Consider the following 26,972-nt stretch of genomic DNA (forward strand, 5'->3'; position numbering starts at 1 on the left):
GAAATTCTCTAATTGGATGCTCATTTTCAATTCAACTTCTCTCTGAAATTATGCTTACAGTACCATTTGTAATGGAAATCATATGTATTCAGAAAAATTAAGCATTTAAAAGGTGGAAGTAAACTATTGGAATATCTTATTGTGCTTTGGAAGCTAAATTTAGGGTGATTTTAATATAAGCCCTTGATATCTGGACACTTTAGATTATATGTTTAAAGCATACCCCGTCTTCATTATTCTTCTGATTCCTGCTGTTTTTGAGTTACTAGGCACATTAATTGAATTGCCATCATCTAATTAATCCGATTAATCAGCCCTGAAAGCATCTATTTAAGTTGACATCTTACTCCACAGCCATTTCAACACTAAAATAGAGGCGGACACACACACACACACACACACACACAAACAATGCAATTTGAAAAAAGAAGCAATATACATTTTTTATGGTAATTTTATCTGCATATGTACAGTACAGGTGTGATACAGCAGCTATATGGCACTGCAGGACACTCAGATTGCACAGCAACATGTTAGGCCACTGTGGCGTTTCCATGGCAGCCAGGCTCGGTGTCAAGCATGCTAAGTCTTTGGCTTCAATGGATGACAGAATTTTAGCAATTGGAGTACCGTTAGTTTACAGCCATTCTGTTACTCAAGGCTACTTACATATATTATGGCTTTTCCACTAGTTTAATGGCCCATAGTAGCATAGTAATTGTAAAAAAAAATGTCACAATCTGTGCATTATAACCAAACAATAAAAAAGACGGTTTAGCATTATGCATTCAAGCAACAGTTTGCCCAAAAATGAAAATGTCATCATTAATTACTCACACATAAGTTGTTCTGATTGTTAGCCTCAGTCAGAATTGACTTTCTTTGCATCTTTTTTCCATTCAATGCAAGTGAATTGTGACTGTGGCTTACATTCTGCCTAGCATCTCTATTTGTGTTCCACAGCAAAAAATAAAATAAAATTAGAATTAAAATAAAGTCAAACATTAGGGTGAGTAAATGATGACAGAATTGTCATTTTTGAGTGAACTATCCCTTAAAATGACTTACAGCAAATAAGCCTGTACTTGCATATTATTTGTATATTTTTTTATTTTTTTACCCATAGGCAGGATGGATAGTAATGCTATAGCACTGCATGAAAAGTGAAAGACATCTAGATCAGGAGAATCAGATTATGAAGGGGTGAGGAGAAAAGTCTGGGAGATACTGCGAAAAAGGCAACAGAAGCAGAAATCTCCTTCCTTCGAGGTTAGAGATCGCTAGGTGATCAGTGGCCCACAACTCTGTGTTGAAACAGACTCTGTCATATCTAAATATATAATGATGTGTGGAAGCCTGTTAAATATGTGCTGTCAGAGTTCATCTCTGGGGAAACGGCAGTGGGAACAGATTACCAGTGAAAACATTTTGAAAGCAAATTGCAGTTAGAGTGTAGGGAACACTGCACCCAAGAGAAGACTTTAATCTACCTCGGGCACAGATTTTGCCCCAGATTTTGGTCCAAAAATCCTCTTTCAGTCGTTGCCCAATTGAAAAAAAACACCAATACTAAAACTGACCTTTCTCCTTTAAAAATAAGGGTGGGAGAGGCTGCAGTGATTTTGAACAGTGTCGTAAATCGTTGGTGGATGTGATTTCTCTAGTGAGAATTGAATCTGCTTGAATCCTCTGATATAACGGCACTTTCGTTTAGAGAGGAGAAAGCTGATTCTGCAAAAACAGGAAAACACTGGAATCATCCAATATTATTGGCCCATATGCTGCCTTCAATTCATGTCGGTAATGGTCATATTTACAAAATAAGTGCAAATGAACACCACAAGCTCAGAATTATTAGTGGGAAAATTGACTTTACGAGTTGGCAACGTGTCAATTAAAGACTCGTGGCGGAAACTAACTGATCAATCTATTGATCATTAAACATTGACAGTATAATTGTGGTTGAATGCATTTTTAGTACTGTTGATGAAGAACAGTGAGAAAACCTACCAGAAAATGCCTGTGCTAAAGACAACATTTCTGATCAAATACACAGAATAAGCATCTATTAAATTCACATCCTTTAGGCTTCATTTTGTTGTACTAGCAATACAAGTTTAAAAGTTTTAAACCTGTCTTTGCCAAGAAGTTTTTTTCCCCTGACCAAAAACAATTGAATGGACATCATTGTACAGTAATTACAACTTCTGAACCTGTAAGTCAAAACTTCCTACAAAGACTTGAGGCCAGCATTAAAGCGATTAGGAAAATGAAAGAGAAAGTGGAATTACAGGTTTGAAGGGTAAAGAATGATGAGGAAATGAAAGCTGCTGCCACTTAGTGGTGGTGCTACATTGTGAAGGGAGGTGAGACACAGAACAACTGATCAATACCATATTCACATTATAAATTGAAGACAATATCTTTAACACATACTGTGTGACTTATAACACATATGTCTATAAATCAATAAATATTCACCCATTTTTACACTACATGTCTTCTCAATATACAGGAATAAAAAAATACATAACTCATGCCCAATAACAGGCAACAACAATTTTATAATACATTTTGTAACTCTTTGGAAAGAAAAAACAAAGTTAAAATAAAAGGGAAAATGACAAGTATTAATAAAATGTCTATCCTTGCATTAAATCAAACCACTGAATAATCTGATGTTAGAAAAGCCATTTATAAATGGAGACGCATTACATTGGGCTGGTTTATAGTCTCTTTTTGTTTTTAGTTTTATACATTTGTCTGTATTCCTCGGTAAAGGATGCTGAGACTATGAATGCCTTTTCCTGTCAGAGTCTCATTTTAGATCACAAATAATATATCCTATATATTTAAAGAGAGCACTTTTATCTAACCATCTGAGGCAAACAAGCAGTTGAAGTGTTTCATGATATGACCTTCTTTCCTATTAAAGTGTCTGTCACTTTACCACAGTCTAAACACACTGAACACTTTAACTTCATCACATTTTATCAGTTTAGAGCCCATTCAGATTTCACACGCATCTATGTTTAGCTGCAGGCAGGTAAAGCATCCACCTAGTTCATTATAGCTCTGGAAAATCTAAAGAGAGTCCCACAGCTATGTTTGAAAACAAGGTGATTCCAGTAATGCAGGAAGTGAAAAATCATCTAAATCCATCTTATGTCTCTTATTTAACAGTGCCATCTTTAGATGTACCCCTTGGACAAGAGGGGTCTTCTTTGGTGATGTCATTTTACACTATTGATAGACCGATATACTGTATGGGCCAGGCCAATTTTTATCAACAAATTTTGGATAAATGTTGTGTTAAATATCCGTTACGTCTAATCTGTTAGTCTTTCAACTGCATTACATATTAAGTGGCCCCAAAAAGTATTTGCACACTTAAGTCACACTTAAAAATGTACGAATATATTGGAAGTTATAACAAAATATCAACCAAGTAGGATTTATTTTTCAAGCAAAACATTCTACAAAAAGATGCTTGTTAGGTTTAAATACATTTCAATTAAGACTGAAGTATTTGGACACTTTTTGGTTGTCACCAGTTGCTTCATAGTCATTGCAAAAAACACTCAGAAAAGTCGTTTTTTTGCAGATAATAAGTGCAAAAATGTGTACACAAATTGCCAAATGAAGAGTCACGACGGAGTGAGTAGATGACTTGAAGCGATAGTCCGAGGTTATATGTTTTTATTAATATTACATTGATATTAACTGCTTCAAGTTATTACAACTGAACTCACTTTTACTCCAAATAACACTTAAAGGAATATTCCGGGTTCAATACACATTTGTAGCATAATATTGATTACCATGAAAATTCATTTTGACTTGCCCCTTCATTTCTTTATAAAAAGTCAAAATCTGGGCTACAGTGAGGCATTTACAACAGAAGTGAATGGGGCCAATTTCTGAATGTTAAAACACTCACTTTTTAAAAGTATAGCCAAAATACATAAACAATATGTGCATTAACACGATTTTAGTGTGATAAAATCACTTTTACTAAGTTTTTCTGTGTAAAGTTATAGCCAATTTTACAACTTTGTTGCCATGGCAATGTAATGTCAACAAACCCTAAAATAACTGTAAAAATGACAAAATACACAAATTTTCAGCTCAAATATTACATGAGATTTAACAGAAGATATAATTTAAGTGCTTTTTTTTCTATTAAATTATAAGCTTCAAATTTCTGCTTTTAAACTCGCCAAAAATTGGACCTGTTCACTTCCATTGTAAGTGCCTCACTGTAACCTCGATTTTTGCTTTTTTTTAAAGAAAAGGATTTTGTGGTAATCGGCATTATGGCAAAAAATGCTGTCAATTGAGCTTAAATTGTTTTGAACCTGGAATATTACTTTAAAATAGTTGTTGTTCTCTATCTGGATCACATGTTTCTGTAGTTGTTACATTGCATTTTATGGAGACCAGAACCAAAAAACAGTCCAGCGGCAATCTTAATCATCATAGCGCCGTCCTGTGGTTGATCAGAAAAACTGTGAATATGAGCATTATATTGGCCACCTTGCTCTATAGATATTGGTAACAGCATCGTTCATTAAAAAACCTATATCGGTCAACCACTAGTTTGTACATCACAAGACATTTACAAGTCCTCTGATTCACTGGGTGTGTGTAAAACAGAATTATGTGGTTAATTGTTTTTCAAAGTGTCCATTTTTTCCCGTAAATGTGTATACCCCCCCATTGTCTGCGCTATCTAATAGGATCACTTCTGCAAGGAGGGACGCAATGCTTGCCTGCTGAAAAAGCTGTTTACTGGCCTGTCACTGCAATCCCTTTTGTTTCCTGTCCTCCACCTGGCTAGTGCCAACATCTCGTCACATCTCGTCTCCCTGACAATGCGGAAATGCACAAATCAGATAAACAGTGCATGACAACCCCACAATACATTTCCCGAGATAAGCACACTCAAAAACACAACCAGGCATTCTTTTAAGCAGAAATGTGAAAATAAGAGATTTTGTAGGAAGGAAACAGGGAAAAGACAGCAATCAATTACCACAGTGCTTGTGCACCTACATGGCACTTCCTGTCACGGGGCTATGACTTTAATCTGAGATGAATGGCTAGGTGGTAGGGCGAGAGCTGTGTGGGAACACCTCGAGGGGCAGCATAGAGACGAGGAGGGAAGGGAGGTCATCAATAATAGTTCAGGTAAGGAGGATTCGGGCAAGGTCAGGACAAACATGTTTCTCTGTGAGCAGACACCCTCCACAAACAGTCACACATAAACACACACATACAGAAATAGCTCAGAGTGCAATCTCAGTCCGATTCTGTGTGCTCCAGCTCACTGGATCAGGATCCCCGGCGTGCAAAGGCCTAAATTCACCCGTGTCGCTCTGTCCAGATTGCCCGGAAGGAAGTTGTAAGATACAGTCTGTTCGAAGAGACTGGTCCTGGTTTGTGTTTGATAATCTGCTCCCTAAGAGACAATCCTTCATCTATCAAACCCCATGTGTGCTCTCCGCCTTCCAGTTTAGCTCCAGGATAGAGAAAAAAGACAGAGAGAGAGAGCAAGCAAGCAAGAGCACCAGCCAATCGGTTGCCCTTTTTGACTCTGTGGCTTGGCTCAAGCTCAGTCCAGTCAAACGCAGTCCTTTTCCACCCTCTCTGCTATTCGTTCTATTTCCTTTCTCTTGTATGCAATCGCTTGGCCATTCACTCCTCGCTCTCCTCTACGTAGGTGGAGGGGAACCAGCCCACCTGTGGATTAGACAGAACAGAGGGAATGAGTGATTAGAGGAGAAGGTTGCAGGGGGTATTACAGAGGATTTGCGTCACTCTGGATAACCTTGAGGATGCGGCAGCAGCGAGAGGAAGGGAGGGGAGTCAGTTTTGGGTTGGTTAAGCAATTCCAAAAGCTGCACAGGTGCTCCCACAATAATATCAAACAGGACAGAATGGCAGGAATGAGAGGGAAAAAGAGATCAAGATGGACACAGAGGGATGGCATCACCACTTCAGTCAACAACAGCCAAGTGCTTAATTCATGACACAACTAAGCAGACAATATGCATCCACAAACATCTACTGTGACATTTAACCCTAGTTTCAAGTGTAATGTATGTTTAATATGTAGTTACTGTATGTAGAACCATATTTTGGATGACTGAGATTACATAGTGAGTAGGACTATAACCGCAACACAACAAAAAATGTTCATTTAAAGCTAAATGAGCAAAGTGATAACATCATTGACAATAAGTACATACTTGATATTCAAAAAGCAGGATTTTGGTCCATTGAGCTTTTACTGTGGGAGGGGCTACCCAGCGCAATGACATAAAAATCAAAAATTGAACACAATGTCTTTTCGCACTCCACTGTTCACGATCACGGCTGGTTAGGAAAAAATTCGAATTAACATGTAAGAATTTGATTTATCGCTTGACATTTCATCGTGTCACACCTGGCTTGGACACGGTGTGACACACACACACATAAATATAATACAAGAAGAATAGGTAGATAAGTAGATCTGTATTTGAGACAGAGGCAGGGGCAACTGTTCAAAACCCCAAATCTATAACTGGCATCCATGTAACAGCCCTGAACATTTTATTCACTAAATTACAGCTAGAGCCTCCATGGAACCCATTATAAGACAGCTCAAGTGGCTCAAAAAACATTTGACAAGTCAGAACAAATAAGCTTTTGGGATCAGAGTGAAAGAATGTAGCTTAGTTCAATGGTGATGCCATTTTGTCTATATGGTTAAAGCCACAGTTTTCACTGTTACACATTGTATTATATTTTACAGTAATATATTACTTTTATTAATCTTATTTTATGAAGCGTATTATTTTTTAGTAATTATTATTAATACTATTTAATTTCAGTAATTGTACACTTTTTTACATTTTGTTAATTTTAAGAACTAATATAAACAACTTTCCTTTTGAAAGTCCTCAATAGAAGGTTTTGTCAAATGTCCCCAACTTATTTTCTTTTTTATTCTTCCTTGGTCATTTGTATAATGATATATGATGTAATTTTGTGAAGGTCTTTGGTCCTGTTTTTATTTATTGTTTTTATAAAAGCACTTTGAAAATAAAAAAATGAACAAACAAAAAATATTACTTAGCTTCAGGCAATATTTTTCAGCTAATTTCTTCTCCAAGTATCCCTATAATATAAACACCCTCGAACACACACTCACCCGGCCATTGACTTCACCCCTCCACCACCCATTGGCTCCAGTTTTACTGTAGATCTTCACCACATCCCCCTCCTGCAAGGACAGTTCCCGGGTGTCTCTGGAGCTGAAGTCGTAACGGGCAATCGCCACGCCCATCACCTTAGGAGTGAACACTGTGGAGACAAGAAGAAAGGGCATTTAGTACCAAAACATCTTAGACAATAAGAAAGATGATAACCAGAAAACAGTAAACATGAACAGACAAAAAAAGAGAGAGGATGGATGTAGCTTATCCTCTAAGTCAGTCTGTAGAATCTCCCTGAGGACTCTTGTAATCACTGCGCCTTTGCGCATCCACTTTAAATAAATGGTTTTAGCGAAACTGGGACGGGCCCAATCACAGCTCAAGTGGCTGTTTTGATTATGTTTTGAGATGTGTCAACAGCGTAATCTGCTGGGTTAATTACATTTCGGAAGATTTTTCCTAAAAAAACTGAAAATGTACTTCTACTTGTTCACTGACTTATTGGAGTGCTTGGGACATTTGGTTGCACAAATTCTTTCGTTAATTAATTCTTCCTTTGAGGAAACATTGTTAATTTGCATGCGCAGTCTGTGGGCTTTTAGTGCCTGGTTCACTTAAGGAATTAGATGAATCAGGTAACGGCATCAACATCCAGAAAATTAATGATGAATGAAATTTGCATGTACTGTACAGTTCCTGGTCTTACAGGTCTGTACTGAGTGCTAGGTAGTGCAGGATACAACAGAGGATCTTGCAAATTTTACTAGGATTGTACAGCATCGCATCACCAGTCAGTTCTAGACACCTCCAGACCTTAATCGACTTTAAAATATTGAAAGTGTACTCAAATACACTGTGTGTCTGGATATATGTCTGGATATCTTTTGATCATCATTTGATCAATTATTGCTGCTATGATCAACAAGAAAACAAAACATCAATTTTTAATACAATTCCATTTTCGGCCTCGTTTCCGTGGGCAGTAACGGCCAGCGTTGGGTTAGTTAATCAAAAAAGTAATCCACTACAATTAATCCACCACCATCTATTACTAATAACTTCTCTAAAATTGTAATATGATTAATTTACTGATTACATCATCAAAAAAGTAATTACACTGCTATTATTTCTTCCCCACTCCAGGTATACAGACAAACATATTTATATTTGAAATATATTATAGATTAATAATATTTTAGAATTATGTGTTACCCAAGTAATGTACTTAAAATGAATTACCTAAATTGGAAGTCATTAACTGTATTTAGAATACAGAAAATTTAAATATGCACACATTTTTTTGATCGCAATAATTCTTTTTATTTGTTTTTTAATCCGATTACACACAAGACTGGTAATAACATGACGATAATTGCACCAGGCAAATATTGATGAGTTTTGTTTATGAAAAGTAATCTATTATAAGTCTAATGTAACTTAAATGACTTAGTTTAAATATGGTGCAGTGCTATTTTATAGCATTTAGAGCCTTGTTAAACTGGATTGCATGTAGTTGGTGAAAAAGATGGAGGTTTTTTGTTGAAATTCCAAACGCAAAAGTAGCTCAACTGTTTCGTGAATGTGTCCCTAAATGTGGTGGGTCGGGGGAAATACATGGTGGTGGAATCAAATGAGCTTTTGTTTTATCAGACTACAGGCTGTGCAGAGTGTGAAAGCGGGACAGTGAAGCTCAGCCATTCGCCAGACGTGTGCTGATGAGATCCACCATGGTGCTATGATGCTTTCTATGGTCCTTTCTCTTACTCTGTTTAACAGTGAGCAGACTTGTACAGACAGAGAACTGGCTGCAAGTTAGTACAGGAAGGAGAGAAATGTCAAAAAGTTAGATCGATTCCTTCCATTTCATCAAAGCTCCCTTGACAAAAACAGCCCTTAATAACAGATCTAATAAGCTAACTGCCTAAAATTAGATATGATGAGTCATAGTGCCTGTCAGTCAGTGTTGTGCGGATGACAAGGACATATGGTACATGCTGCTATACAGTGTGCAACACACATAGAAAGAAAAAAAAAAACTGTAGATGTGAAATGATCTATAAACAGAAACACAATGAAATGGGAGGTTGGGTAAAATGACGGTGGAGTGAAAGCATGGCAGCCTCTGATCTCCCTGTTACGACCTTCACATTATTGGATGGAGTGAAAAAGGTGTATCTGTACCTGACCAGAATGGGGCGGTAGAGGGAAGGACAAAGCTGTAGCCGGCGGGAGTTAGAAAAGACAGCCCGCAGAGCAACGGGGCTGAAGCGGAGCGAGGCAGGTATAGGGTAGGGGTAGAGAGAAAAGAAGCAAAGAATAGCATGTTTAATTGAAATGTAACATTTGCAGGCCAAACAAGCAAACAACAGCCTGACTGTAAATGAACCGTGCATTTCCCCACTATCCAGTTCCCTCCAATCAGCATGCATCAACGCCTTATTCTAAGGGCCTCCCACCAGTTTTATGCAGTATGACGGGAATACCAGTGGCCGGTTGCCAGTTCTGGAATATTTCTATTCATGGCGAGTTCCAATGAGAACAATCAGTGTGGTTTGTGATTACTAGTATAACTCTAGGAGCCTCAGTGCTCAGCTCAGCAGTGAAGTGAGTTCCCCCGCCATCTGATGCTCCATCTGACCGGCTCTGCCCATAGCGTCACAGACCCACAGTGTGTCAGTAACACAATATGTTTTCTCACCCACTCTTCTGTGGAAGCAATATGGCATTCAGTGTCTAACAACAAACAACGCCTCAATGAACATAGAACAACATGCCGATTAGATATGTGATTGAGCATGTTTCTCACAATACTTTTTAAAATATAATTGTATTTTAATTTTATTGCTCAGTATTAAATTACTCGTGAACTATTTTCAATATTTTAGAGAGGCTGTATTACCTTTAACAGTTAGCAGAGGCTATTTAGCAGAGGCAGGCCACTTCTATTAAAATTAATGGGAATGGTAATTAATGGCAATTCTATTGAAATTGGAATGCACAACCAAGAATCTCTAGTGCCCAATGGTCAATGGATGTAGAAAGGGAGTCCTACCTTACAGGTAAAAGAGCCAATCACCTTTTAGATACAGACATCGCCTGTCAATCAACTTGAGAATGTGCATGTTTTGTTGGCATGGTTATGATTTTTATTTATTTTTATTTCATTTTGGTGCTGCAAAATCAAGAATAGAATGGACTTACTTAGCAAGTGACCAATTGTGAGTCATCACGTCATTAAAGCCATTCCACCATGTCTATCCTGAGTATGGTGAGCTACCCGTGGTGAGAAATCCATCCATATACCATACCCAAGTGGAAATGCTACTGGAACCATAACGTACCATGCTCAGAACCCTTCGGCCCCATTCGAACACCACAGTGTTAAATGCGAACTGATTTATCTGACATAGCTCTCAAACTCTTCTTGTTTTAATTTTTCTCTCTCCTTCTTGCTCATCCATTCGCAATCTCTGACAAGTGGTTATACTCTGACTGGGTTCAGAAGCATCTCAGCCTCTCTCAGGGTGTCTTTCTTAAACAGCTGTTCAAAGTTTTAAAGGGACAGCCCAAACTGAGTCTAGACCAGCCCATGAATTTATTCATCAGCACATGCTGTGTCTCCAAAAGGCCTTGTCTCTGACCACTAGCCAACCTGTGATGTCCAAGCTGCTGATGGGCAACAGGCAGAAACTTTAGATTACACCCACGTCACTCCAGAATTGCTCAAGAAAGTCAAACACTCGTCCACCCACTATTCTGCAAACTCTCCAACAGCCTCCATCCCCCTATCTTCAGCAAGCTGATTTTATCCATAATGCAAATATACAGGGATATTCAATGGCGGTAGGAATGCTAAAAGTATTGATTGTTTGGTACCAAGACCACACTAAGAATAATAGATTAAAAACAAAAACAGTCAGCTATGACTTCTGTTGCTTTGTTCTATTTATAAATGTGTACTTAAATACTCATTAAAAAATGTGAACACAAACAAGCTTTGGCTCTCAATTCAAACTAATGGAGGTCAACCACAGGAGGTACCTAGGGAGAACTGAAGGCATTTTCAGAATATTTCACTTCTGCAATGCAGATTTTTTCTGTTGAAACTCCCTAGCTGTATGGTGCCTACACAGGGTCATGTTACTACTTAGAGTAGACGTCCTTGCTGCATAACCCCAACATTGCCCCAGTGCTCCGTATGTGGTATTTCCCGACCGCTTGCGTAGTTTAAAGGTCTTGTGCAGAGGTTTACAAGAAAGACTCCTGCGCCGCTGACAGCCAAAACAATTGCATATGATTTGCATTTATTGGCACACAAGCAGAGAGAAAGACAAAATACAATCCAAATAGAGGGAAGCTGTGCTGCATGGGAATGGACCTTGGAGAAAAGAGAAGAGAAAAATAGCAGTGATGCATGCTGGGAAATTCATTCTTTGGAGTTGTTGAATCGCTTTCATCCCCTTTGTTTGTTTAGTGAAGTATTTGAGTGACGTCTCCCCAAGAGGAAAAGACAGCTTTGCAATCTGTCAGCATTTCCCAATTGCGACAAGACCCTCGCAGAGCGTTAGTCCGCCCTCTTTCTCGGATCCCTTTCAGTGACATATGGAGCTACAATAAAATCTCATCTAAGCGCTGATTGCAATGAGCCATATACTCTCAGACCACAATCTAAGTGCAGCTTCAGGGTTTACTAACAGCCCCTGCTCAATATTTTCAACTCCTTACTGTATTGCAGCTGGTAAACAATATTCCTGGAAACTCTCAGATATCCAAGGAGCTTCACAAGTATATTTATGAACCACCAAACTATGAATAGATCTCAGAGCTTCCTTCAGTAGTACTGAAAAATACTTTGGGTATTATTGGGGCTCATGGTTAAATAAGTATTCTCTGAAAGGCTGAGGGTTTGACTATGCGAGAGACGAAGAGGCACATGGAAAAACCAAGTTTACCCTAGCCTTTAGCTGTTTAGCTCTTATAAAAATCGAGAGTTCTGGCAAACTTGCCACTTGTTATTTTCACATGCAAATGAGCTTTGCAGCAAACTTGCCAACTTCACCACCACCAGTAATGCACTGCAAACTTCTAGCGAACATTTGCCACAAATAGCAAATAATGAGTGTTAAATTAGCGGCACATTTACAGAAAATTTGCGGCAACTTTGCCAGAACATTTTCTTAAAGGGATGTCAACAGTTTAGCTAACTTAAACTTGAACAGCAAGATTCTCCACCATTGTTACTATGACATGTTGCTCCGCCATGACCGTAGTCATGAAAAAAGAACATTGCTTGAGCATTCTTGCATTGAGGATTGCAGACATCATTTAGAATGCAACAATGTGGGAAATTGCATGGCCAGAATTGTTTGCATTGTGTAGACAGAAGTGCACTCACACACTTTTATTTTGTGGAATTTGATAATGTTCCACAGCACACCTGACAATCTTTCACGGCAATCTTTTGTATTAGTCTCAAAAAAAGTGAAATACTTTGAGCTCTCAGATGAGCATCAAAAACTCAAATGTCTTCAATGAAGAAACAGATGCCATAGCAACCACCCTGGTGACCGCAGCCATGTCACAACAATGTCATAATGTTTTTAAATACTAAACAAGTACAAAGTCTTCACAAATAATTCAATTACCATGAATTATTGTTTATAATCAAACTAAGATTAAACAGCTTGGGGGTTTTATATATAAAACATGCATAAATATGCCCGTAGGAAATAAATTCTCCAAAACAGCAATGAGATTGTATGAAGATCAAATGGAGTCTTTTGCTAATGCAAATTGTTTCATGTGTCTCCTTTATTGTTTTGAAAAGATCTCAACAATGTCACAGACTGTTCTTGGATTTGCAAAGAACCTATGTCTGCGATCAAAAGTCTTTATCAAATTTTTCAAACATCAAATTATTTGTGCAATGCTATCCACATTAATTATCTAAATCTGTTCTCTTATTGTATGGCAAAAATAAGTCTAATCAGTGTCTAATATAGACTAATTTGTGTTATACACTGTAAAAACAAATTCTGTTTTTACCAAAACAAAACTGGCAGCTGTGGTTGCCAGAACAATTTCTGTATGTAAAATATACAGTAAAAAAAATATAAACAACTTTACAGAACAACCTTTTACAGTTTAAAATGGTTGTTTTTGAGGTATATTTTATGGTGCATTACCATTGTTTACATTATTAAATGATAAACTTAATATATTAACCTTCTGAATCTGTAAAAATCTGCTTTTCACTTTATAATGTGTTGTTATTCACTGTAGTAATTACAGAAGGGCACATGATGCCATGAAGTTCATCAATAGATTCCCTTCCAAGAGCAATGAGCAATAAACATGTTGAGACAGCGCTCAGTCACTCACAAAAACAATAAACACCAACAGGTTAACACATGTGAAATTAAAAGTATGCATTAAACATTAACTAAACTTCATCAAATATAACACAGAACACCCCAAAGTACATAACTGATCATAAAAATAAGAAGAAACAACTATTCTCATAAACTATAATGAAATATGGGGTCATGCAGGGAAATCTGGGAATGCCCAATTACAGTTTTTAGCGTAATTTTAATAATAATTTAACGTAAAAATTATGTGTACTCTCTTGTTAAACATAATATACTTTTTAACCGTTAATTATATGGGAAAATCATACTTTTTACACCAAAAAGATTTTTTCAACATACCGTATTGCCTTAATAAATATATAAAAACAATTTTAAAGCATATTTTACAGCATTTTTACTGTCATTTCAATTTTTATCATTGAAATTACAGATATGTTTTACAGTGTATTTCCTAAGGAATTTTGGGAGAAATGTCAAGTTTTTAACGCTACTTGACATGAAAGACCAATTACAAATTTTTTTTTTTATTTGTCAGACGCATTTCTAAACCTTAATAAAAAGAGCAATGTGATTTCTGTTATGTTTAGAATTTTGGTTAGGGGGAGGCGTAGTACATACTGTTGGCTCCGTTCTCCGGCTCTCTGTAGGCAAACTGTAGAGTGGTATCAAGTGTCCTGAATCCTTCCCGCAGAGAGTGATGTTTGTAATAATCAATCAGCTCCTGTATTAAACACACACACACACACATGAGTTGCACACATAGAGTATATGTACACAAAACATGATGTCATTTCATAAAAGGGTAAATATCTACATCCATTAAAAGAGAAAGTAAAAAAATAAGTATGTGAACAAATTCAATGTGACTCCACCTTTAAAATCCAATAACATTATTTAACTGGCATTTGTGAAATCGAATCTAAAAGCCTTTTCAAAAGAAGTTGACAAAAGACATTTGATATTTCTAGAGAATAGAGGCATTAAGCAGGGTAATTCAGGGTGATTTTATAATGCCATTTAGAAGGTAAACACATCACAAAACTAAAGAAATCTTCCAAATGATGCAATATATATATATATAGCATTTTTTCATTTTAATTATGGGAAAACTAGAAATGTCATCATAAACCACATTGCTAGCATAATACCCTTGTAAAATTTCCTCATAAACCATTCAAACTCACCCTCATACACATGCACACAAAAACATACTAATTGATGCGTTTTTGAAAATGCAAATAAAATTCATCAAATAGTGGGTTAATGGGTTAACCATTGTAAACACTGGTTGTAAACAATTGTAACCAGTGTAAACACTGGTTACAATTGTGACCAGGGTTTAAATTGTGTCTCAACCGGGTCTCGGGTGTAGGTGTTTAATTGTGACACCTACACCTGCCAGGAGTTCTACCGTCATAATAAATGAGAAGGCCCTACTCACAGCAGCCAGATCAGACAAAAAATAAATAAATTCAAGATGCACTAAATCCGGTAAGAACGCATTTAATCTTTCTAGTGTTTAATAATGGAATTGATGTGCTTATTTGGAAATGTGCTCTTTAACGATTATATTATTATTTTCACTTCATTATATTTACATTGAGTAGGTCTGAGCTGTTAAAATTTGTTTGTATCGTAGACCTTATGCCAAACTGAGTGACGTTCACAAGCGCCGTCATTAACATTTAACATCACTGCAAAAATACATCTAATATAAAATCAATATTTATTCACCTAGTACAATTATAGTAAGTTATCTCTCCATTGTGTCCCGCATTGTCCGGCAAAATCAGGTCTGCTGACCTGCAACAGAGCAATAGCCAGGTATTCACCCTATGTATACCCCTGGCTTGTTTCTAAAAAAAATAAAAAATGTCTGACGCAGGTGTAAATTGACGGGTTCTTAAACAAGCCCTCATAATAAATCTTCAAATGATTGACAAATTCACTTGTGAAATGGATTGCTGTGAACTGTGTGCCAATGATTGACTTATGATCAATAATATGGTAGTAAACAATACGTTGTATTCTAAAGCCACTTTTATATTGTTTTATCAATGATTAACTCTTCTGCTACAAGAATGTAATACATTTTAATTATCTGAATATTTTTTTTTTTATTTTATATATGTATATATATATATATATATATATATATATATATATGTATATATATATATATATATATATATGTACATATACATATATACATACATACATACATACATACATACATACATACACACACACACACACTGTAATTAACTTACAAATAAAAATAAAATAATTCTGTCATTTGTTGTTCCAAACTGTTGACTTTCATTGCATCCTTTTTCCATACAATGAAGTAAATGGTGACTAACATTCTGCTTAACATCTCTTTTTGTGTTCCACAGAGGAAAGAAAGTCGTACGTGTTTGGAAAAACATGAGTGTGAGTAAACTATTTAGTTTTTCCTGTGAACAATCCCTTTAATATACTTGTTAAAAACCTGAAAATATTTTGTATTTTTATTACAAAACATAGCACTCACCAAAATGCTTCCAAACTTCTTGTTTTCTGCAATGTAGAAACATCCCTCCTTTGTTAAGATCTTGATGTGTTTCACTTCGTTGTTGTACCTGTGCGCCATGAATAAATGATGAGAGTAATTTTCTGGTGATCATTGCGATCGATGTGGCCTATCCCCTATGGGAAGCTGCCATAGTAATGCATGGGGCAAAGAGCTTTCATGCAGGGCAAAGGGGTCGATTGCAAGGGGTGGGGCATCTCCATTAGTCCTTGGATTAAAAGTTACTAGCTCACATGTTTCAGAGAGAAAGTGTGCAGGACTGTCTTAAAAAGGGGCCTTCTAAAAAATGTATCTGTTTTTGCCTTGGTGTCTTTGTGCCTTTTGTTAACACACTAACACAATCACTGCACCCTTTTGAACAGCATTTGTGAATTGTGAAGAATCTGTGGCAAGCAAAAAACTATTGTTTAGGAAGTGGGACAACAAAATGAGGGTACGTAAATGATGACAGAATTTTAATTATTGGGTAAGTGATCACTTTAACTGTGAAATAACTGATTATGAAGTATTTTCAGAGTCTTTGCTGTTCTGTTATCACTCAGACTCACTTGATGCTGATGGCGTACTCGTTAAACTCTCGGCTCCTGTGACGCACCAGGTATGTGCTGCTCTGCCTGTTTAGCAGTGTGGCCTCTGCCTGCAGCCTCTCCATTGGGCCTGCGAACCTGAATGCAAGGTTAGATGTCAGAGACAAACACGAGGTTAATAGGCTGACAAAGCAATGGTGTTGACCTGTGGTTTCACAGGTAACATTCGCAGCACCCAAAAAGTCAAATGCAGGTAATTTGGAATTCAATAGCACTCTCTGATTGCTTTCAGATGATTGCTAAATGTTTTTATGAATAAACATAGAGAACAGATATGGTTACCAAAACATTCTGCTATTGTTGCAGGCTTTAATATTAATGATACTGTATCTTCAGATTGTGATAGGTAGCATTTGATCAGACAAAAAGTGTGATTGTATTGCAATTTGTTGATTCTTTCAAAATCGGTCAAGAAATGTCTGTCAAGATCAAATTTCACCCCTGCATCAAAATAAATAAGAAATTATATTTTGCATTGTGACAAAAAGCTCATTTGTATTTACTGTGCCTTATTGTCATACAAATAATGTAACAGTGCAAAAAGTGTTTATGTTTGTAAAAATGGGCTTTATTTACTTTATATCAAATATAATTTTGTATATTAGTAATATAAAATGTTATATATTTGTAACATTCAGTTTATGACCTGGATGTTACTTTGTGAGATTCACACAATTATTATAACATTTAAATATTAATTTATATAATGTATACAACATTTATATAATAATAAGAATATCAATATTTTTTAGCCCAACATCTTTAAGAAAAATTCAAAATGCTAATAAATTTAAAAATCAAATAATTCTCATAATGACAATAAAGAACTTACCAAGGCTGGGAAGAATAGTCAATCGGTTTGGGTACCTAAAAAGGGATAGAGGTATATAAAAAAGAGGTGAGATAAAGATAAAAAGAGAATGAAAGAAAGTAGAGCACGCACATACTCAAGAGCCTTTGTTCTTGAAATTCCACACAACCTGATTCTCTTATTTTTAACTTGCTGCTCAAGTCTGGGACAACACAGCTCCATTTAGTGGCAAAATCTGCCCCAGTTACTGTATCTTTTATACAACCACAAGTGGATTTCTAAATGCTCTCATAAAGATAACATAGGCGATTATAAATCATTTGCCATAAACCATCCTGCAGTTAATGGCAGGGGTCAGTGACATATGTGATAACATGCTATTCACATGCCATATCAGCACTGCAATAAACAAACAGTAACCCATAATGCAGCTGACTTTCAAATAACAATACAGGTGCATCTCACAAAAATGTAATATTGTGGAAAAGTTCATTTTTGTCCATAATTTAATTCAAAAGGTGGAACTATCATATATTCTAGATTCATTACACATAAAGTGAAATATTTCGAGCCTTTCTTTTGATGTAATATTGATGATTGCGGCTTACAGCTAGCTCATGGAAATCAAAAATCCAGTATCTCAAAATATTAGAACAAAGAATTTATAATACAGGAATGCTGACCTTCTGAAAAGTATGTTAATTTATGCACTCAATACTTGGTTGGGGCTCCTTTTGCACAAATTATTGCAAATAAGTATTGCTCAGTGGTCCAAAGTCTTCTTTTCAGATGAAAGTAAATTTTGCATTTCATTTGGAAATCAAGGTCCCAGAGACTGGAGGAAGAGTGGAGAGGCACAGAATCCAAGTTGCTTCCAAGTTCAGAGTGAAGTTTCCACAGTCAGTGATGATTTGGGGTGCCATCATCATCTGCTGGTGTTGTTCCACTGTGTTTTCTCAAGTTGAGAGTCAATGCAGCTGTCTACCAGGAGATTTTAGAGCACTACATGCTTCCATCTGCTGACAAGCTTTATGAAGATGCTGATTTCCTTTTCCAGCAGGACTTGAGCACCTGCCCATAGTGCCAACACTACTAGAAACTGGTTTGCTGACAATGGTATTACTGTGCTTGATTGGCCAGCCAACTCTCCTGACCTGAACCCCATAGAGAATCTTTGGGGTATTGTCAAGAGGAAAATACAGACGAGATGAAGGCTGTGAACAAAGCAACCTGGGCTTCCATAACATCTCAGCAGTGCCATAGGATGATTGCCTCCATGCCACGCCACATTGATGCAGTAATTTGTGCAAAATGAGCCTCAACCAAGTATTTAGTGAAAAAATTAACATCATTTTCAGAAGGTCGACATTTCTGTATTATATATCCTTTATTCAAAATTTTCCATGAGCTGTAAGCCGAAATCATCAATATTACAACCAAAAAATGCTCGAAATATTTCAATTTATGTGTAATGAATCTAGAATATATGAAAGTTCCACTTTTTGAATAAAATTACAGAAAAAAACGTTTCCACGATATTCAGCTTTTTTGAGATGCACCTGTAAATTGGTGCTTGCAAACCTGAAGCTAGTATGCAGACAAATCTCCCTTTCCTTGATAATCTTGCATATTTGTTGTTGTTTGAGTATAAAGAATAGTTTTAATATTATCATATAAGTTAGAATTTGTACTCACACATGGGCAAGGCTTCACTGCGTCGCTTGGAAAGAAGCCAACCTCTTTACAGTCTTTTGCCAGGACTTTACCCTGAAACCATGGAAGATAATTACTTTACGTTCAGCTGTGCAACTCCTTCATAATAATTCAGTAACAATTAGTACTTAACACTACATGGTACAAATTTACAGCCAGAGTTAATCAGAGCTACTGAAGTCTTGAGAGAATACAATAATTCCGGCACGATGGGGAAACCTGCTGTTTGAAAGATAATAATACAGACATGAGACTGTTTATTGAATATGCTGGATAGTTTAGACATACTGTATGTGTGTGGAGCATTTTTGTACAAAAAGGAAAACAAAGTTAATGAAAAAAAGTATAAATGGCAGATAAATAGCCAATGAAAGGGAAGAAGAGAGGAATATTGACATAATGTCCATCATACACAGTGTGCAAGATTAAAGTTAGTGTGTTCCAAATTGCATTACATTGACAATGCCAAGATATACTTGTGATATACTTGTTTATCTAAGTAAGTATAGTTTTTTTTGTTTAGCATCTCACGCAGGAGAGCCACGTTTTTAGGGATGCCATGTCAACTTAAAAAGAAGTTAAAAATAAGTTTTAAAAAAGTTTTCTCAAGACACTTGCATTCTGTTATATTTGTTGTTCTGCATCTAGCAATTCTTCTTTACTGCAAGAACACATTCGGTCTGAATAACCGCTAAAGTAGCCTCAGTTTTTAAATACAAAAACCTACAAGTTAAATGTTATAAGTAATATGAAATTTAAAGCAAATAAATTAGATGCTACATGGCAATGAGTGAAAGAGCAAATAGTACGCAACAGGGTTTGTAGTATCAATAATTTTATTATATGGTAGTATGTCTCAATACTTGCGTGCTGTATTACTGCACACTTAAAAGTATGTACTTTTCCATTACCAGCAAAATATTTAGTGCACTGTATATACAGTAACTGTGGGATGCCAATTGGGATGGAGCCTATGTGAAAAAAATAAAGCAAATTCTCAGCATGATGTTAAAGCCCTTTTAATTTAAATAAAATACAAAATTCCCGCTGGTCTGAGCAGTTTTTTTCAGCAGGGACATAAGTCCCAAAGTGCTGGAAGTGCTCAGATCCTTCTCCTCAAACAATCTTCCAGGAAGACTCAGAGAGTGAATTTCTTGTCTTCCTCTTCCTTGTACACATTTTATTTGTAAGTGGATCCTTAACCACCCCCCACCCCACCCCACCCCCCAATGCATTTAGTGTATTGACATTTTATTAGCATTCTTGAATGGCGCTCCACTATTGGTTGTTGCGCAGATAAAGGCCTAATAATGATTAAACTCATAACCCTGTTAGATCAAACAGATGGCAGCCAAAAGGCCCAAAAGAAATTACAATGAGTGATTGCGTTTGTCTAGGCACCAGAGTTGCAATAATTGTCTCCGGGTTACCACGGCTACAAGGACTCTAGTTGTCCACAGCTTCATCCGGAGCCGCCACAGGACCTTGGATATTAGGAGGTCTCGGGTGACCAGGGCGGTGTAATTTTGCATGAGTTAAAATAAATCAATAGATAAACAACGTTTGTGTGCATGAAACAGCTGGGTGTTTGGAGCCTGCAGCAGACGGCGGTCTTAAAATGAGGCAGAACAAGATTAACATGTTAAAACATGGCTGGGAAGAAGTATTCTGGACAGCTGAACCTGTCTGATGCAGAGGGATGTAGGGGCTAGTGACTGCGCACTGGGCTCTGCCAATTATCAGGCTGTCTGGACACTCATTGGCTGGCTTTCACATTGCCTTAGCACATAAATAGCCCAGCCAGAAGAATGGGTGTCAAGATGGACTGCACAGGCTTTTGTGTGCTATCTCAGAGGAACATTTAATTGCTCAAAGATAAGTTTGTATTTGAGTTCATTTTAGGGTTCATACTAGGGTTCATATTTCTTTGACATTTTGATAGCAGACTTTGGCATCTTGGCAAATCTGTGCAACCGTTTGAGACATTGTTGAGAAAACACTCTAGAGAAAACACATGTGAGATAATTGGGAACTTTTTTTAAGGATAGCCTAATCACCTAAATACTAATATACTTAAACCAAAGTCTCCATTTCCTTTCCATAAAATCTCATTGCTGTCTTGGAGGCACAATTGAGGCATTAATGAGATATCTGCTTTTTCTTTGTTAGATAGCAGAGCAAAAGTTTACTTGAAAGTCAAGTCAAGTGGTTTTTATTGTCGTTTCAACCATATACAGTTAGTACAGTACACAGCAAAACGAGACAACGTTCCTCCAGGACCATGGTGCTACATAAAAACAACAAAGGACCAACACAGGACCACATGAGACAACACAACAAAATAAAATACCTATAAAAAAAAACCTACATATACCTATATAAAGTGCACGTGCAACATGTGCAAAAAGTACAGGACAGTACAACAAATTTCTGACAATGAACAGGACAATAGACAGTGCAGCGCCGACCAGTACTCAGTAGTGCAAAAAGATGACAGTTTCTAAAAATGTAAACATAACATACTATGAGATAATGTTCTATGCACATAGCAGTTATTGAGGTAGCAGACAGTAATAAAGTGACAGTAATTAAAGTGCAACTCAGGACACGTGTGTGTCAAACCAGTCTCTGAGTATTGAGGAGTCTGATGGCTTGGGGGAAGAAGCTGTTACACAGTCTGGCCGTGAGGGCCCGAATACTTCGGTACCTCTTGCCAGACGGGAGGTGAAAGTGTTTAGTATTGTACTTCAAGGAGCCAGTCATTCGTCTAAATCTGTGTGTTTTTCTTTTGTATTAAGTCAGTGCAATGCATGTATTCCTAACACCTCCTATCAAATGGCAATGTGGCAAATAAAACCTGTTGTCATGCACGTGTCGCCTGCTCTGAGTTGTTTTTGTATGGCTATGAAACCTTATTTGAACAACCCATATTAATGCCTTTCTTGCATTGACAAAGGGAAGGATTAGTGAGCATTTCATCTCCAGTCACGCTTTGCTTAGCATAACAAAACTGCCACGGCAAATAACATGAGGAGCATTCAATTTGCAGACTTGAGTGTGTGTGTGTGTGTGTGTGTGTGTGTGTGTGTGTGTGTGTGTGTGTGTGTGTGTGTGTGTGTGTGTGAGGAACCGGTTCAGACCGAAAGCGTTTTTGCACTAAAAAAGCTTGACACAGCGCAACAACAATAAAACAATAAAACAGAACGTAAGAGTCCTGAGATGTATTTTTAAAAGTTTATGTTCTCTTAACTTGACAAGGAACCTTAAAAATGCAGTGCTTCTTCACAAGACACTGCAAAAACAGTGAGACAAGGCACATCGGTCAAAAACGTCCACCTTACCCATGTTAACATAGAAAAACTATTGAAAAACATCATAGATGGATGCGATAATGCATTCCGTCCCTAAAATTAAAAACCGTCTCACCTTCCACCAGCAGCTGCGGACGTTCGCTTCGATCAGTTCGATGACATCACCGACTTTGATGTTGAGTGGCGGGCCACACAGAGGGCTTGGAACCCCATAATAATTGCGAATGACCAGCATTTTAGGCAAACCTGAAAAGAAAGAAAAACTCAAAGGTAATAAAATTGATGTTTTGTGTTTGAGTGTGGGTCAGGCTTTTGTTACTGCATACTGTGAGGACGAAATTTTCCCACAAGCATAGCTCAACTAGAAAACACCTACATTGTGGTGATCAGCTAACGGTTCCTACAAGACACTCATCTCACTTAAAGGGATAGTTTACCCAAAAATGAAAATTCAATATATTCGATACAATTGCTTTTGGTGCAAAAACAAATCAATAAAAAATCTATATTTCAGTACATTTTAACTATAAACCATAGCTTCCGGTAAGCTTCACGAGAGGGTGGAGTTCACACAGTCTCTTGTGTGACATATTCACATTAGCACGTTATGGATATGAACTCATGGTCTCCTCCCGGGTGAGACATCGTACCATTCTGAGTAAAGAAACAGATACAACTACCGATCAAAACCAAAACTGACAAAGCTTCTCTACAGCGTCCCTACTACTCAGTGGTAAACAGTGTTGCTCTTCCCGGTGTGTTGCACATGCATCAGTTCTTGTGTATCTCATGTGCCATCGTGATTATGTCACATGCGCTGATTTAGAGTTAAATAGTACACAAATATTGATTCTTTTTCGCACCAAAAGGGAACGTGTTGCATTATAAGACAATTATTTAAAAGCTGGAGTTGTATGGATGATGTTTATGCTGACTGTCTGTGATTTTTGGAGCTTCAAAAGAGAAATCTCCATTCACTTGTATTTTAAGGGCCTACTGAGTGAAGATATATATTTTTTTTCTTCAAATGTGTTATGGTGAAGAAATAATATCATACACAGCTGGGATATCATGAGAGTGAGTAAATAATGACATAATTTTCATTTTTGAGTGATCTGACCCTTTAACTTCACAAGAAAGCGCTATTGTTGCATGCCAAGTTAGTTCCACGTCCCCACCCCACCCCCATTTTCTATTACAACATAATATAAACCTATTTGCATTAATTACCTCAACATCAGAGCAAGAGTGTATATGTAAAGACAAGCTGACCATTAATGTCAGATGTGCAGTCTGGCTATTTACTCTAATTAGAAATAACAGACATTTGATTCATTCCGGTAATTGGATGCAAAGGTCTGGCACCGCAGGAGAACTATGCTGAGCGGACAGTTGTGCAGACGCTTCAGTGAGCTCTGAATGAGAATGTTGGTGTATATGAGGGTGGTGTTAAGGCTGCTTTGCTGAAGGGTCACAGTGATGGTCTCAGCTGGTTGCTGGAGCTCTATATACAGTATTCTACTGTTCAGACGATGAGAGGAGAGTTCAGACCCTCTTAACACAATAAGCTGCAGCTGAGACCTTCCAGCCCAGTTGATCATCCAGGCCCTGAACTTACTAATATAGCTGGCTGCCTTTGAAGATGCTTTAAAGAACAGTATGAGCATGCATCTCTTGGTAGGAAAGCATCTTGCTTGCATACTAGTCCAAGAACCTTTGTGCGCAAGGGCAAGGTTTCAGCAGCATTAAGCACTTTCAATGCTTTAACCAACATAAAAGGCATCTGGAAAGTGACAATTGATTATAGATAGCTTGAATAAACAATATATACCTGAAACAACAGGCTCTAGCTTCCACACTAAATGACAAAGAGCTCAGCAAATTTGCAAATTATACTAGATTTGTAAGTTTTCTATAGAAAATGTGAATGTGCATACCTGTGCAAAAGTTGCCTTTACCATTCTAGGGTGTTGTGGATGGTTTCTAGGGCATTGCTAGAAGTTTGCTAGGGTGTTCTGGGTGGCTGTGAGGACACTGCTAGGTAGTTGCTCACTGGCTTAAGTAAAAAGTAAAAAGAGCCCACCCCCATTTCTCTATGATATTTTGGTCCCTATTTATGGTCTATTTATGGTCTATATAATCTTTCCGCCAATTGTATTGTCTGATCCGCAAGTTTGATAACTTAGAAAACAAAACAAAAAATAGAGTAATGATGCTTAGCAAGCACCACTTAAACAATAATTCAGCTGACGGGTGCAAACATTTCTCTTTTCTCAGAAAGGCTGTTTCTGGTGAAGACCAATCTAGTGAATAGGCAGAGAGGAACAAATTTAATTCAAACAAAGACATTCCCATGGCGCCAAACACTACTTTACTTTAATGAATTTACCGACCCAATATTGTGTGGGATCAGGTTGCTTCTCTTGCTGCTCCACACAGACAGGGCAACATAATGGAGACATAATGAACTCAGGTGAGCAAAAGTGGACGTATCAAAATGGGTGGGGGGAGAGAAGAGAACGGCGTGCAATTTAGCTAGATTCACTCATTTATGTTAAATATTTACGAAGATATTAAAAGCAGGGACATGGCGCATTGCTCCATCAGCACGCAGACATGCCATTAGTCCGTTGATATCTGAACCTGTTCCCCAGGTGGACTTTTATTGCCTCTTAGGTATCAATCACCCTATCAACAATGCTGAGAAAACATAGTTACAGAAAATGTGTCCCTCTTTATGACAGAATGACTGGTAGAAAGACTGTTGTTAAAGAGTGGTGATTTGTTTTTGTTGCTGTGGTGATGAAAGTCTAGTATTTATCTTAGCCCACATCCTTCCTAAAATGTTTTCAGTTTCCTAAAGTCATAATTTCCAAAGTATGTGATCCTAGAGAGTGTTTTAGAAAGTCTCCATTTACATTGGAGGAAACGTCATTCCAGTGTGGACTAGAGTTGTAAACTTAGCTAAATCAATGCACTTTCAACTGAAAACATATTACTGTGGATGTGGCAAATAGTGTATTTGCATTTGAAAAGTTCACTTTTAGTTTCCTAATGTCATCGTTTTAGTATGCTGTAATGGAGAGCATTTTTCAAATGCCTAATTTTTGGTGAAGAACATGGTAAAACGTCTTGATTACCCTCTGTTCCCTGATGGAGCCCCAAACACCTCTGATCTTTGAGAAAAGGCCACTGGGAATTGGTGAGTGGAATGTGCATGCCACTCCCCCGGACATACGGATATAAAAGGAGCTGGCTCGCAACCACTCATTCAGGTTTTGCACTGAGGAGCCGAGACAGGGTCCCGGCCATTTCATCGAGTGCCTCAGCATTGAGGCAAGAGGGACACAATGTCTCATTCCCTTCATCAGGGAGCAGAGGTTAGGACAATAACCAAGAGTAAACTCTTTTTAATTAATTGGTAGAAAAGACTTACAAGTCAGTCTTAAATTCATTAGTTATTTGTACAGAAGGCTCTTGACCTAAACAAACGAAGTCAAAACTGAATTTAGTTTTAATAAATTATATTTAAATTTAGAAAAAGAAAAAAATGGTATTGTTCTTGTTTAATATTCTTGTTAACTATAACGGCAGTGCTTCCTCAAAAGTAATAGAAATAGATTTAATTATTTCTAATAATAGAATCATTAATGGGATTATTAGGTACAAGACTCATTACATGAAATCTGAACTAAAATTTCAGTATGATTACCATACCTACTATTTGTGTGAGAGGCTCTGTTGTGTTTGCATTTCTGTTTCTGTGAAAACGTGCATTAACGTACAAGGGCATTATCAGGTGTTGCTTTATTCAGACTATGATGTAATTGGGAGCAGTTCTTAGTTGAAAAAATGGTGAGGAGGTCACCTTTAAAAGCTCTCAAATAAAAGAAGGTCTTCAATAAAGAACATGAGATGAGAACCTTCTAAAACTGTCAGCGCTAATGGTTTAGATTGAGGGTCAGGGAATGTACAAGCTCTGAATTGAAAAAAAAACCCACTTCCAGCTAAAATCACACACGTTTTATGATTATGTGCTTCAGGTATACACACAAAACTCATCTTTTTTTTTAGGAAAAGTGGGTAAAGTGTTTTGCACTATAGGGATATTTGAAATATAGGCTTGATTGTATTTAAAAGGCCTATCTCTGCAGGGAAAGATAAACAAAGGAGCTACAGGGGTTAAATGTATTTGTACATCGTGTTGTCCTGCTCATATCTGATTTAGGCCTGATGCTAAGCCCTAGTTACGTGCAGAAGCTTACCTTAACTGCAAACGTCAACACTACAGCTCAATGAGTCCTGTCTAAGAATATACACTCTGGCTCAGATTGAAAAAGTATTTAATGTACAAGACTATGTGTGCAAGTTTCGTAAGCACAGCTGCTTATGAAACACCAGGAAT

At 37.2% G+C, this 26,972-nt stretch overlaps 1 protein-coding gene across 2 annotated transcripts in view; it reads right to left on the minus strand.

Annotated features, from left to right (window-relative positions):
* Nucleotides 1-437: 437 nt before the first annotated feature.
* Nucleotides 438-26,972, minus strand: part of LOC127634959 (guanine nucleotide exchange factor VAV3-like) — a 102,295-nt gene continuing 75,760 nt past the window's right edge. The window contains exons 20-28 of one of the 2 annotated variants that reach the window (XM_052114738.1): nucleotides 22,683-22,813; nucleotides 19,239-19,310; nucleotides 17,565-17,599; nucleotides 16,694-16,810; nucleotides 16,107-16,194; nucleotides 14,192-14,294; nucleotides 9,384-9,464; nucleotides 7,199-7,350; nucleotides 438-5,742 (exon numbers count right to left, since the gene is read on the minus strand). In XM_052114738.1, coding sequence (XP_051970698.1) covers nucleotides 5,698-5,742; nucleotides 7,199-7,350; nucleotides 9,384-9,464; nucleotides 14,192-14,294; nucleotides 16,107-16,194; nucleotides 16,694-16,810; nucleotides 17,565-17,599; nucleotides 19,239-19,310; nucleotides 22,683-22,813 — 824 coding nt within the window. In that variant the 3' untranslated portion in view covers nucleotides 438-5,697. The remainder of the gene's footprint in view (nucleotides 5,743-7,198; nucleotides 7,351-9,383; nucleotides 9,465-14,191; nucleotides 14,295-16,106; nucleotides 16,195-16,693; nucleotides 16,811-17,564; nucleotides 17,600-19,238; nucleotides 19,311-22,682; nucleotides 22,814-26,972) is intronic. The other variant, XM_052114736.1, reaches the window with a different exon arrangement.

The sequence above is a fragment of the Xyrauchen texanus genome, chromosome 42, assembly GCF_025860055.1.
Source record: "Xyrauchen texanus isolate HMW12.3.18 chromosome 42, RBS_HiC_50CHRs, whole genome shotgun sequence".
Taxonomy (NCBI): Eukaryota; Metazoa; Chordata; class Actinopteri; order Cypriniformes; family Catostomidae; genus Xyrauchen; species Xyrauchen texanus.